The following is a 12,121-nucleotide window of genomic DNA, read 5'->3' as shown; positions in this document are numbered from 1 at the left end:
TACCCCAGCGAAAATCATGATTAATTGATATAAACTAATGGGCGAACGCATCTCATACATCATGCATCTATTGGTTTGATATAAACATGGAGTACATATAAGTATTTATTAGGAAGGATGCCAACACAATCGCTCTACAACCTATAATTTCACAAACATTTGCTAAGAGCATAATTTTGTGCCCAAATGTCTTGTAAAATCTAACCAATGTCAATCTAAAACCTGTCAATATTAAAATAATGAGTACCTAAACGCAGTTTATTTACGGAGGTTAATATATGCAAAAGCCTATTATAGTAAACCGACCATTCCGTGGAAAACTTGTAGTGCATTGAACAAGTATAAGCGACTCAAAAGTCAAAACGAAAGGGACTAATGAAGAGTAGGGGTGTATGAAGGAAACCGATAAACCGCACCAAATCGATAATTCGAGTCAAATCGAGAAAAAACTCAATTATGGTTTGGTTTGATTTGATTTGGTGTTAGAGAAAAAACCCGACCATAATTGATTTGGTTTGGTTTTAACTGGAAAAAGTCAAACCGAAATCAAAGCAACTTGACATTACATGTATACAAGTTTTAAAAATATTTTATACATAAAAATAATTATTGTAATGTAATTTTACAAAATTTTATTTAAACTTGTATTATTTCAAGCTAGAACTTAGAATTTTTAAATGGTCAAATATGTTTTATAGCCCATAAAAGTTAGTAACTCAAATAAAGCCCAAAGGAAAATCAAATCAATACTAATGCTAAAAATAAATCGATCAATACTAGGAAGTAGGAATGACAATAGTATTGTATATTTATTCTTTTAGTATTGCATTGGTTTAGATAGTAAAAATGCATAACTTATTTTTATTATTATTTAGTCAGGTAACTAATACTTAGTATTTATTTTAGCATGACCACTTAGTAATTTTAGATTATGTTTATTTTCATTATGGGTTCTTAATTAGCAATATTTATTTTATGTGACTTGTTGAGTATTTTAGTATAATCATGACTCATCTCACATTATTTTATATTATTTTCTTGGAAAACATATTACTATGTAGTTTTATTCTACTAGGACCTAAGAAATATTAGAGCACAAATTATATATTTTATGCTATGAAGATTTTATCCAAAAAAACCCAAAAATCCCGAGAAAATTGAAAAACCCGAGAAAAATCGAGATTGAAAAATCCAACTTTTGTTGGTTCGGTTTGGTTTACACATCTAAAAATCCGAGACAATTGACTTGGTTTAGTAGTTAAAAAATCTGAACTAACTCGGCCTATGTACACACCTAATGAAGAGCAAGACACCTTTTACACATCATTACACAAAATGTCGGAGATATATTTACAAACAAGATAAAAGGAGTATTTTCAAAAATGGCTATGGGGTGTAAGAGTATATTTTTAACATTTTTTTTAAAAATAAAATTAAAATTCAAACTCGTTTGCACGAAAAAATTTGAGGGATCTACTGGAATATTAACTTGCATGACTATTGACTGAATAAAGGAATATACAAAGGAAAGTTATAGCTTCTTAATTATGCCCATTTATATGCACTGCAAGCCCGTAAAAACACGAAATATAATTATCAAATATTGCAATTTCCTTTACTATTTACTATTACACCTCTAGGCCTCCGATTAAGAGGTGTTTAAATTGGCTTATTTTAAGTATTTATTGGATTTTAAGCACTTTTTTCGTTTTTGCGGTGTTTGACAATGATAAAAAGTGCTTAAAACACTTACTTTTAGATATGGAAAGTACAAAAATAAACCAAAAGTTAAAAGTTAGGTATAACCAACTTATGACTTTTAGCTTATAAGCTGCTCTCCCCATTTACTTTTTCTTGTCCACTATAGATTTTGCACATTCCTTAAGAAATAATAAATGAAGTGCATAATTTACCACGATGCCCTTATTAATTGATGCATATTTTTAATGTATTTGAGAAAATGATTTGGAATGAGTAATTAATATTGTGGGTATAACAAAAAAAAGAAATTATCTTCTTTTGATATGTTAAAAATAAAAATTTATTTTTAGAAACTCCCATTATTTCACATTATCCAATTCCTGAGGTGGAACCAAAGAACTCTCTGCTGCCAACAAGGAATATATTAGTTGTAGGATTTCAGTCCACTAAAGATAATATTTGGCCTTACCTAACATTATCCAAATCCTAAGGAGGGAAACCAATGAACTCTTTGACCTGGCTATAGTAAAATTTTCAGGCGAAGTATATGTCACTTGAATCTCATATAGAAAGTCAATAAAATTCGAGTAAAGTTTTAGGCGAAGTATATGTCATTTCTATTAGAGAAATTTTCTTATTATTGCAAAAAAATAAAATAAATGGAATAAGTTTTTCTTTCATTTTTTTTTTAAAAATAAAACTTTTTCCAATGCGTTGATTTAATTTTTTAAAAAAGAAAAAAAACACCAACTTGCCAAAATGAGAATCTAAGGAAACGAGTATGTCTACGTGGCACACGCTGCTTCTACATTTTCTTCACTGCCCATACGATAAAATACTCTAGTTTTCGTGGCGGGTTGATCACAATATCACTGCTTTATTCACTTTGCCATTTGCCACCATTTATGTGGTGGAAATTTTCGTCTGTCACTTTCACTGCTGATTTGGTTGATCTGATTAATTTCAATAACAAAATTCTCCTCTGAAATTCTCAATTTCATCACTTGCTCTGCAAAAAACCAATTGAGCACCAAATTTTGTGTAAGATTTTTGTTTTCTTTTTTCAAATGAGTGCTACTACTGCAACATTCAGTCCAGTAGCATTTAGCAACAACAACAATCCTTACAATTCAATATGGAGAAAACCCAATTCACTACCAAATCCAATATGGACAACTTGTGCTAACACTTCTTTTATTTCACGAGCAACTTCATCATCGTCAAGTCCTGAAACTGAAAACGAAAAGAAAAATAAGAAGAAGAAAAAGAAAGTAGTAATTGAAAGGGAAGAGCTAAAGCAAGAGCCGGAGCCGGAGCCGGAGCCAGAGCAAGAGCAACAACAAGAGTTACAGTCATCTTCTGTTTCAGTTATAAAGAGATTGGATGATGTGAACCCAGTAGGATTAGGGAGACGTTCGCGTCAAATGTTCGATGAAGTGTGGCGTAAGTTTTCGGGATTAGGGCAGATTTCGAGAACAATCCGTTCTGATGATGAGAGTACTCTGCTTATTAGGGAAGGTGGGCCCATGTGTGAATTTGCAATTCCTGGTGCTCAGAATACTACTGTGCTCGTTGTTGGTGCTACTAGCCGTGTTGGTAGAATTGTTGTGCGCAAACTCATGCTTAGGGGTTACACTGTCAAGGTCCATTTCTCGATTACATCCTCCAATTTACTTTTGGCCCTATTGCTCTCTCTCTATATATATTTCTTTTTGTAAAGAATTTTTACACTGTAGCATATTTAGCAGGTAATTGCTCTATTTCTAGTTTCGTAATGTCGCTTTTTTTGGATAGTTACATGTAGTTAGTTATCTGTTAGGTTCTTTCATTTTATCAGTGTATTGAAGGTAAGTTCGTTTAGTAATTGCATATAGTTTCTGCAAAGGCGAAACTGGAACTTGAGCAATATAGGTTCGAGTTCAGGATTCTACCACAGCCCATCTGATTTACTAGGTTCAAAATCTATTGTTTGTACTTTTTCGGTGGATTTCTTAAAATATATACAGGTCAGGGATGGAGTCACAGTGTGGGATACGAGTTCGGCCGAAACTACTAGCATTTGTTCAAACCATATATTTGTCTTAAGAATTTTATTGAATATGTACGCATTATTAATTTAGAACTAAGTAACTTAAAAGGATTACAATCTGAAACCCATAAGATTCAAATCCTGGCCCCGTCTATCTAAGCCAAGGCTACTGGGTTCGGATAAACCCATTAGTATACTCTACATCCGCCTTTGAGTTTCTCCTCCTTCCAACTATTGTCATTTACGTGTGGCTAGAGGCTGATTTAGCATATAATTAGCAGGTTGCAAATGCACCAGTATCGCGGAGTTGGACTATGCATGTGCATATAGAAAGTCTAATTAAACTATTTCAGATATGTATAGGTGATGCTAGCGAGTTGGAATTAAGGTTACTGACGTTAGTTGTTATTCAGACAATTACATTTGACTGGTATTTGACAGGAGTTTATTGAATTTTATTGGTTTTATGACAGTGTAGGGATAAGTGTGAAATTTAGAGAATAGAGTAGTGGAAAGGATATAGAGGATTCATATAGCTGACCTGAACTAGTTTGGAATTGACTCGTAATTTTAGACGTATATATTTTAGGAATCCAGGGCCTTTAAATCCTAAATCCACCTTTGGATGGTGCTCCTCCATTTATCTATATAATTTCCTTTTTCCTGTTGAATAACTTTACTTGATATCCGGCTGAGATAGAAGTCATCACTTGCATTTGTTTTACATTCCCAAGCAGGCTTTAGTAAGGAAAGCTGATCCGGATGTGGTTGACATGCTACCAAGATCCGTGGAGTTGGTGACAGGGGACGTTGGTGATCCTTCTAGTCTAAAAGATGCAGTGCAAGGCTGCAGCAAAATCATCTATTGTGCCACTGCTCGTTCTTCAATCACGGGGGATCTCATCAGAGTTGATCATCAAGGGGTTTACAATCTAACCAAAGCCTTGCAGGTATTAGTTTCCGTCCACTATCTTGTTTGGTCCATTTTGGCGAGGTTATACTAATTACTTTTCCATGTTGTCCTATAGCGCTCATTCTATCTCCCAATAGTTGAGTTGATGTCTGACAGTAGTTTGAATGGCAACATTTTCCTTTGAATATGCTGCATAAGATGCTTGTTGTAATACTGCTAGTGCTAATCAAGCAGAGTCAATTAACATATCTTCTTGGCATTAAACGATGTGAATTTTCTTGTATATCCATATGTATCTCGATTAGATGGAAATGTAGACATCCACCCCATAAGATAATCGTCCTTCAATTGACACCATTTAGACGAGATACTTGTACTGGAATATCAGAGTGATATCAGATAAGGACAAGTTATCATATAGTAAATTGACACATCTTAACAAAGATATTTTTATCTAGTAATATCGATATCCATAATTAACTAGTCGAATCTGATGAAGAACTTGCCTCTGAATTCTGTATAACAGATTTACTTTCAGGAAAAAGAACTAAGTTTGTGCTAGGAATGTAGTGAAATTATAGATTGTCATTTCCCCGTAATATTTTGATGATTTGCTTTTGCTTCATTAATGGTCAGAATTATCTTTTCTTAGTTAACTGGACCATTGGTGTACTTTTTCTTTAACTAACAAGTTGAACTGCTTCCTCAGAAATGCTTTAAATTCCTGCATTGATATTTAGCATACACAACTGAGATCCAATTACAATCTAGGGCAACAATTTATTTTTTATTTTATTTTTATTTTTATTTTTTTGTATTTTTTTGTATAGGCAGCTTTAAGAATATTGTTGATGTATAACAGGGCCAGCTTTAAGATAAAGCTGGACAAAAGTACATCCAAAAACCACTTTACAGTGACTTTCTCTTCTCATGGCACAAACGAGATATTCATAAAGCGTTCGGTAACATTTGGAAGTATATCCCAGCAGTAGTTTGGTGGGTCACATGGAGGGAAAGAAATACTAGACCTTTGAAAACAAAAGGGAAAATGTAGTTAATCTCGGGCAACTATTATGTGTGCATTTCCAAATACTTCCCTTGTTGAAATGATCAGTCTGTAATCTGTGTATACATTTTGTTTCAAAAATTGTAGGACTACAATAATAAACTAGCACAGCAACGTGCCGGGAAGAGTAGCAAAAGCAAGCTTTTAATTGCAAAATTCAAGTCTGAAGATTCATTGAACGGGTGGGAAGTCCGTCAAGGGACATATTTCCAGGATGTGGTTGCTTCTAAGTATGATGGAGGAATGGATGCTACGTTTGAGTTTACTGAAAGAGGAGAGGCTATTTTTTCAGGTAACCAGGAAATATGATCTCAGGTCTTGAAAACATGTATACTTTGTTTTGTGAACACATTTAGGGGCTTGTAGTCTCATTTATTGCAATGTTGTGCTAAGTAAGACGAGTTTGAGTATGTTTGTGAAATATTGAATTTCAGCAATGCAAACTTTTGATCCCTGTTATCTAAGTTTTCTTTCTCTTGGCTCATCCAAGGATATGTTTTCACAAGAGGAGGCTATGTTGAATTGTCAAGAAAACTGTCACTTCCTTTAGGTTACACTCTTGACAGGTATTTACTATCAATGTCAATTTTTCTTTTTCCTTTTTACTCCGACACGATGCTATTTTTCCCAGTTGTTGATTTATGCTCACTGCTTATACTTGTGTCAATATTGATATTTTGATTCTTAGGTATGAGGGTCTAGTATTCTCTGTTGGTGGGAATGGGAGATCTTATGTTGTAATTCTTGAAGCTGGTCCTTCAGCAGATACAACCCAAAGCAAACTGTATTTTGCCAGAATTAGCACAAAAGCAGGATTTTGCAGGGTGAGCTCGGATTTATGGAGTGGAGGAAAATTATTAATTGAGTAATGCCTCCAGTATGAATTCTATTAATACTTTAGTTTTTATTCTAATGTTTTTGCATATGCACATGTTTTCACAGGTGAGAGTTCCATTTTCCTCGTTTCGGCCGGTGAGTCCAGACGATCCCCCACTGGATCCGTTCCTTGTTCATACATTGACCATACGCTTTGAGCCTAGAAGACAGGTCTGCCCTCAACCTGAAGCATTCCCTTTATCATTGTTGCCATTTTCATTTCTTTGAAAGTTTTAACTGTTTCTTTTATGTTATATTAGGGTTACCATATTTCTGGAATGCCAAATGTTCTTTTTGTATATGAATCAAACTGCATATACACTCGAGTCCACTCCACATTATTTAAGTACAGAGCAGGAGCAAAATCTTGAAATAAAAAAATAGATCAAATAGACCAGGCTTGATGAATATATATGGATAATTGAGGAGTCATTTCAATAATTCTTGTTTGTTTATGTAGGGAAACAAATTATATTTATTGCTAAAGCACTTAAATCTTTTTTCTTTGTTGAAGTATTTGACCAATTTTGTTAAGGAAAAAGAGCTATTTTCACTAGAAGATCCAATCCTGATAACAAAATTCATTGTCCTACCTGCAAAAGCCCTGCTCTAGCCTCTAGGATAGATACCTTAAGCATACTCTGACATAAATCCTTGTAACATTTCAAAGTAGAATTCACACTACCCTCCCCAGACCCCACTTGAGATTTTACTGGGTTGTTGTTGTTATTTCAAAGTAGAATCCAACTATTTTCCGGTGCTAGTTGCTGATACTTGGTATCTGTGAGAATATAATACAAGTAGAATTATATTATTGATGTCTTTAACTATAATACAAGGACCCTTATTTATAACAATACATAATACATACACTAATCCTATTCCATGTGGGACCATACTTATTTATACAACTACTAACTACCTAACACTCCCCCTCAAGCGGTGCATATTAATTATATGTACTGAGCTTGTTACATATGTAACTAATACGAGGACTAGTGAGGGACTTGGTGGAAATATCTGCAAGCTGATCACTCTGTTTTTTATCGGCATTCTACTATCCCTGATCACTATCTAACCGTATTGTCATTTGCTACAGAGGCCAAGTGATGGACCTAGCGGGGTGAACCAAGATTTGAGAAGCTTTCAGCTAATTATGGAATATATTAAAGCTTTGCCTGTAAGTTCAGTTGTCTGTTTGTGCAACAACATAATGTGATACTTCCGTTTCTTCCTGTTTTTGCTTATGATCTGCATATAACAGTCATAATCTATGAGCTGAAAGGAATTTGACTGGTAACTGTTTTAGTATCTTCAAGATAATTTACAGTCTAGAGAGTTCCTGATAAAAGTACTCCATTCTACTTTCAGCTTTATTTTCTATATTTACCTCAGTTGGCCGCAAAAGTTTGGAGTTCCGGTCAATTTGGTTCAACCTGTGAAATGTCCTAGTTCTTGGATAAACTTAAAATGCATGTAATTAACATGCTAAAATTATTGATTCCCAAGAGTTAATTTGAGTCCCACTCTCAAATTGATGGTCATTGGTGATTAGTGCATTCAATCAACCTATTATTATCTGCTAGCCGCCATGTCCTGACCAATACTGAAGCCAGGGACCACTCAGTCTTCCTTCTTCGAGCTGCTCATTTCCCCATTTATGTGATAGATAACTTTAATCTCCATCTAGCTCTATGTTCATTACTGTGGCAGGTCTTTGTCAATGTAAAAGAGAATAGTTGTTCTCTTTTTTCGAGAAGTGACGTGTTTTTGGTGTAGTATTCTATGATTCTACTTCTCACTCGAAACATTTTTATGTATGCTTAAGTAGCAACCAAAGTAACAAGTACACCATTGTGGTAAAACTCTAGATCTTGGTGCCACAAGTTTGCCATTTTAGCAAGCCTTGATTGGAGGTTATGCTTACATAGAATTCATATCAATTGCCCTTGCATGCATATTGGAACAGGAATAACCAGTAGTGGTGAAGCTAGTTCTCTCTCTCTCTCTCTCTCTCATGCTTACATAGAATTCATATCAATTGCCCTTGCATGCATATTGGAACAGGAATAACCAGTAGTGGTGGAGCTCTCTCTCTCTCTCTCTCACACACACACACACACACACACTCACACTCACAGAGAGCTTTCTTTTTGTAGGGAAGGGGTGTGGATAGGGGTTTACTTTCACAGAAGTGGTCTGCTTGTTATTATTTCATCCTTCAACCAATTCTTTTTATCGCTCCTACCTGGCATTTTCTGACCAATCTTTACGTTTCTTATGTGGTTGTCTGCTCAAAAGATACTGGGAGGAATTTTAAGACATAGCTCTGGATTCAGTATAATACTTTTAAGTTTTAAATCGTAAAGATGCGCAAGTTGGCCCAGATACTACCATTATGCCCACCGACAGAAAAGTTCTAAACCTTGTGACATTTGTGTGTTGAAGCACTGACTGCAGATTTTAGGTGACTTAGTAGTTGGTGGGATACAACTTATAGATCTTTTCGCTGTTTGGATATAAGTAAAAGGTTTGTACAGAAAATAATCGTGTTTTCGGATTATGCTATTGCTTCTTTTTTTTTCATCAGTTATTTAAAATGCTGATTTGGTTGAAGAATCATTTGTTTGATACAAGAATTATGTTGGACTATCTACTCATTGCCAAAGGGATTGTAAAATTTGCAGACTGGGCAAGAAACTGACTTTGTCTTAGTATCATGTACGGGGTCGGGAATAGAGCCTACAAGACGGGAGCAAGTTTTGCGAGCCAAGAGGGTGAGCTCTTCTTCAAAATCTTCCTTCATTAGTTTTCTTGGATTAAAACTGATTCCCTGGTTTTTTGAAATTTTCTAGGCCGGTGAAGATTCATTAAGGAGGTCTGGCCTTGGATACACAATAATTCGCCCAGGTCCCCTGATGGTAAATTGTTTTCCTATTGTTCATGTATTGGTATTCACTTTGAACTGGAAATAGCGAGTCAATGATTGGCTTCTGGTTAACTTTAGGATTGACCTTGAGCAATAAGGCGAATTTGAATCAGCTTTTGCTTTGCTCAGAATTTTGTACCCCATTTACGCCATTTAATCTTACATCACATATGGTTTGTCGATAGGTTGTATCAAGGCTTTGAGTGGGAGAGCAAGAAGTGTTCTTTCTCCTTATCTGTCAGAACAAGTGTTAATCTGTTGCTTAAGAACAATGCTCTAAAGTTCATTGAAAGATAAATCAAATGCAAAGAGTTAGAGTAGGATGGAATTAGTTGTCAGTGTGGTGGTAAAGATGTATTTCTATGGGTAGTTCTGCGTAGCGGCTGCCAATAGAGGTGGCAAAATGGTTAAAAGAAAACAGTTATCCACCCATATTATCCACTGGATTATGAACCATTTAAAAACGGGTCGAATATGAATAAAGAACCATATTATCCACTTAGAAAATGGTTAACCAAAGGGATAACTAATGTGTTTAACTTTTACATTTGTAAAGCCTCAAATTGGGGTTCCTCAAGTTTGGAAGGCTAGGAATTCTCTCATAAGTGATCATATTTAAGAAGTCATGGATAATATGGATATCCATATTATCCGCCGGATAAACCCGTTTTTTATCCGTCTCAAATACGGGTTGAATCGGATAACTTATCCGTATTTAAATTACCTGTTTTGACCCGCTCATATCCGACCCGACCCGCCAGTTTGCCACCCCTAGCTGCCAAATAATGCGGTATTCCACTAATCAGATGCTAAAGGAAGCAGGGGCTCGATTTAGCAGTTGTACCATAAATTATTTCAAATTCTATTTAAAGTAATGAGAGACCTACCACCCAAAATATTATATTATAGCAAAATGTGAAGATTTTTAACGATTGGTTCCTGCAGGAAGAACCAGGTGGTCAACGTGCGCTCATATTCGATCAAGGAAATCGTATATCTCAGGTAAGAGTCATACTGTACTCATAAGAGTACTACTGCACTTACAATTGAGCTTACATTTCGTAAGGGTAAATGCAGGGAATCAGTTGTGCTGATGTGGCTGACATATGTGTGAAGGCATTGCATGATTCGACAGCCAGAAACAAGAGCTTTGATGTGAGGAACACTCTATTTGTTTTAATGGCACAGTTTGAAAAAGTGGCTAATTACCTTTTTTCCCTTATCTAGGTATGTTATGAATACGTAGCTGAACCCGGGAAGGAGCTGTACGAGCTGGTAAGGCCTTTAATTAACAGATTTTATCAATTGAAAAATTTCGACGACATACCCAGTGTAGTCCCACAAGTGGGGTCTGGTTCAATTGAAAAATCTAAGGCAAAATATCGTACAGCATTTACTTCACTTTCTGGATGAATTTGTCCTTCTACCAATAATATCTTGTTTCTCATTTTAGTTTCTTATATACATTGCAGGTTGCACATTTACCTGACAAAGCAAACAACTATTTAACACCAGCACTCTCAGTACTGGAGAAAAACACATGATCCTGCTCGAAGTTTGTTCAAGTTACAATCTTCATTCAATCTCTAACAGAAGGTATTGCTGCGAGACTTACCAAGATCTTTTTGACTATGAGGAATATTTTCTGTCTGTATCAGTTCTCAAATATATGTGTACATATATATTTATGTATATGGCAATAGTATTTTTTTGTTTACTGATGGCCGTGTATATATTAAATATTAAAAGCAAGCACTGTCATAAAGTTATTTTGTTTAAGATGACTGGAGATCACTAGTTACTAAAGCGAATAGCAGTCCAACGTGTTCATCTTTCTCTTTTGTTTTTCTTCGAAAATGGAATTAGAAAAAAAATTAAACTACAATGTCTTCAGCTGAATTCTCCACCAAGGGGAAAGAAAGAAAAGAAAAGAGAAACCAGGGATGATTCTCCATGTATTCATCTGGAACCATGGTTTTTGGACTGCTGTTTTCCAGTTAACATAGCCCCATCTAGGCCCAGTTGGAGCACGTTGCAAAAAACTTATGTGCACTCGATGTTCAACATGTACTCCTATCATGCAATCAACCTTCATCACCGAACCATGGTTAAGTGATGCATTTTCACTTTAATTAATATTTGACTCTTAAGCTTCAAACTGCTTGTTTTGATGTAAAATACTGAATGTGGTTAAGTATTTTTCAAGCACACTCGTGATACTAAGGCGAAACTAGATAGGAGTCCAAGTAACTGTTTGAGGAGAAGATAAATTGCAGAAAGATAATGCCAAGCTCAGTTTACTTTATTTGATGGCTCACTCAAGGAGAAAAGCCAAAGCTGGATAGCTAGAGATCCACAAAGAAACATAATACGAGATAATGCCACTCAAATTTTGCGAATAATCCACTGCAAACAGAAGCCAAAAATATAGATAGGCAACTGCAGCTAAGAATGCTTACTTTACTTGCAGAGGATATTATATAATATTTCAATGTATTAAATATCTTTGACATGTTTAAATATCCCAAAAAAGAACAAAAGTAAACACCATCTCATAGATGGATAACCTTGTGCCAGCAATTTAGAACGGATCAGGTATATGGACAT

General features: G+C 35.2%; 1 protein-coding gene across 2 annotated transcripts; it reads left to right on the top strand.

The window, feature by feature from the left end:
* Positions 1-2,257: 2,257 nt before the first annotated feature.
* LOC107798300 (protein HIGH CHLOROPHYLL FLUORESCENCE PHENOTYPE 173, chloroplastic-like) lies at positions 2,258-11,325 on the top strand. Of its 2 annotated transcripts, XM_075253445.1 has the most exons (13): positions 2,258-3,344; positions 4,468-4,680; positions 5,797-6,001; positions 6,200-6,275; positions 6,398-6,533; positions 6,652-6,756; positions 7,685-7,765; positions 9,273-9,362; positions 9,441-9,506; positions 10,460-10,516; positions 10,592-10,669; positions 10,742-10,789; positions 10,987-11,325. In XM_075253445.1, the coding sequence occupies exons 1-13, from the start codon at positions 2,769-2,771 to the stop codon at positions 11,056-11,058; spliced, it is 1,803 nt and encodes a 600-aa protein (XP_075109546.1). In that variant the 5' UTR covers positions 2,258-2,768; the 3' UTR covers positions 11,059-11,325. The 2 variants fall into 2 exon arrangements, with proteins under 2 accessions (XP_075109546.1, XP_075109547.1); XM_075253446.1 differs by lacking the exon at positions 10,742-10,789 and having other exon boundaries at positions 10,592-10,711; positions 10,968-11,325.
* The last annotated feature ends 796 nt before the right edge of the window (positions 11,326-12,121 follow it).

Source organism: Nicotiana tabacum, chromosome 5, assembly GCF_000715075.1.
Source record: "Nicotiana tabacum cultivar K326 chromosome 5, ASM71507v2, whole genome shotgun sequence".
Classification (NCBI taxonomy): domain Eukaryota; kingdom Viridiplantae; phylum Streptophyta; class Magnoliopsida; order Solanales; family Solanaceae; genus Nicotiana; species Nicotiana tabacum.
Note: the sequence above shows the minus strand (reverse complement) of the source record. Positions and strands in the feature narration are given on the sequence as shown.

Coding starts and splice junctions, on each gene's coding strand:
- LOC107798300 (XM_075253445.1), top strand. CDS start 2,769: ATGAGTGCTACTACTGCAACATTCAGTCCAGTAGCATTTAGCAACAAC. Junction 10,517..10,591: donor AAGGAAATCGTATATCTCAG/GTAAGAGTCATA, acceptor GGGTAAATGCAG/GGAATCAGTTGTGCTGATGT. Junction 10,670..10,741: donor CCAGAAACAAGAGCTTTGAT/GTGAGGAACACT, acceptor TCCCTTATCTAG/GTATGTTATGAATACGTAGC.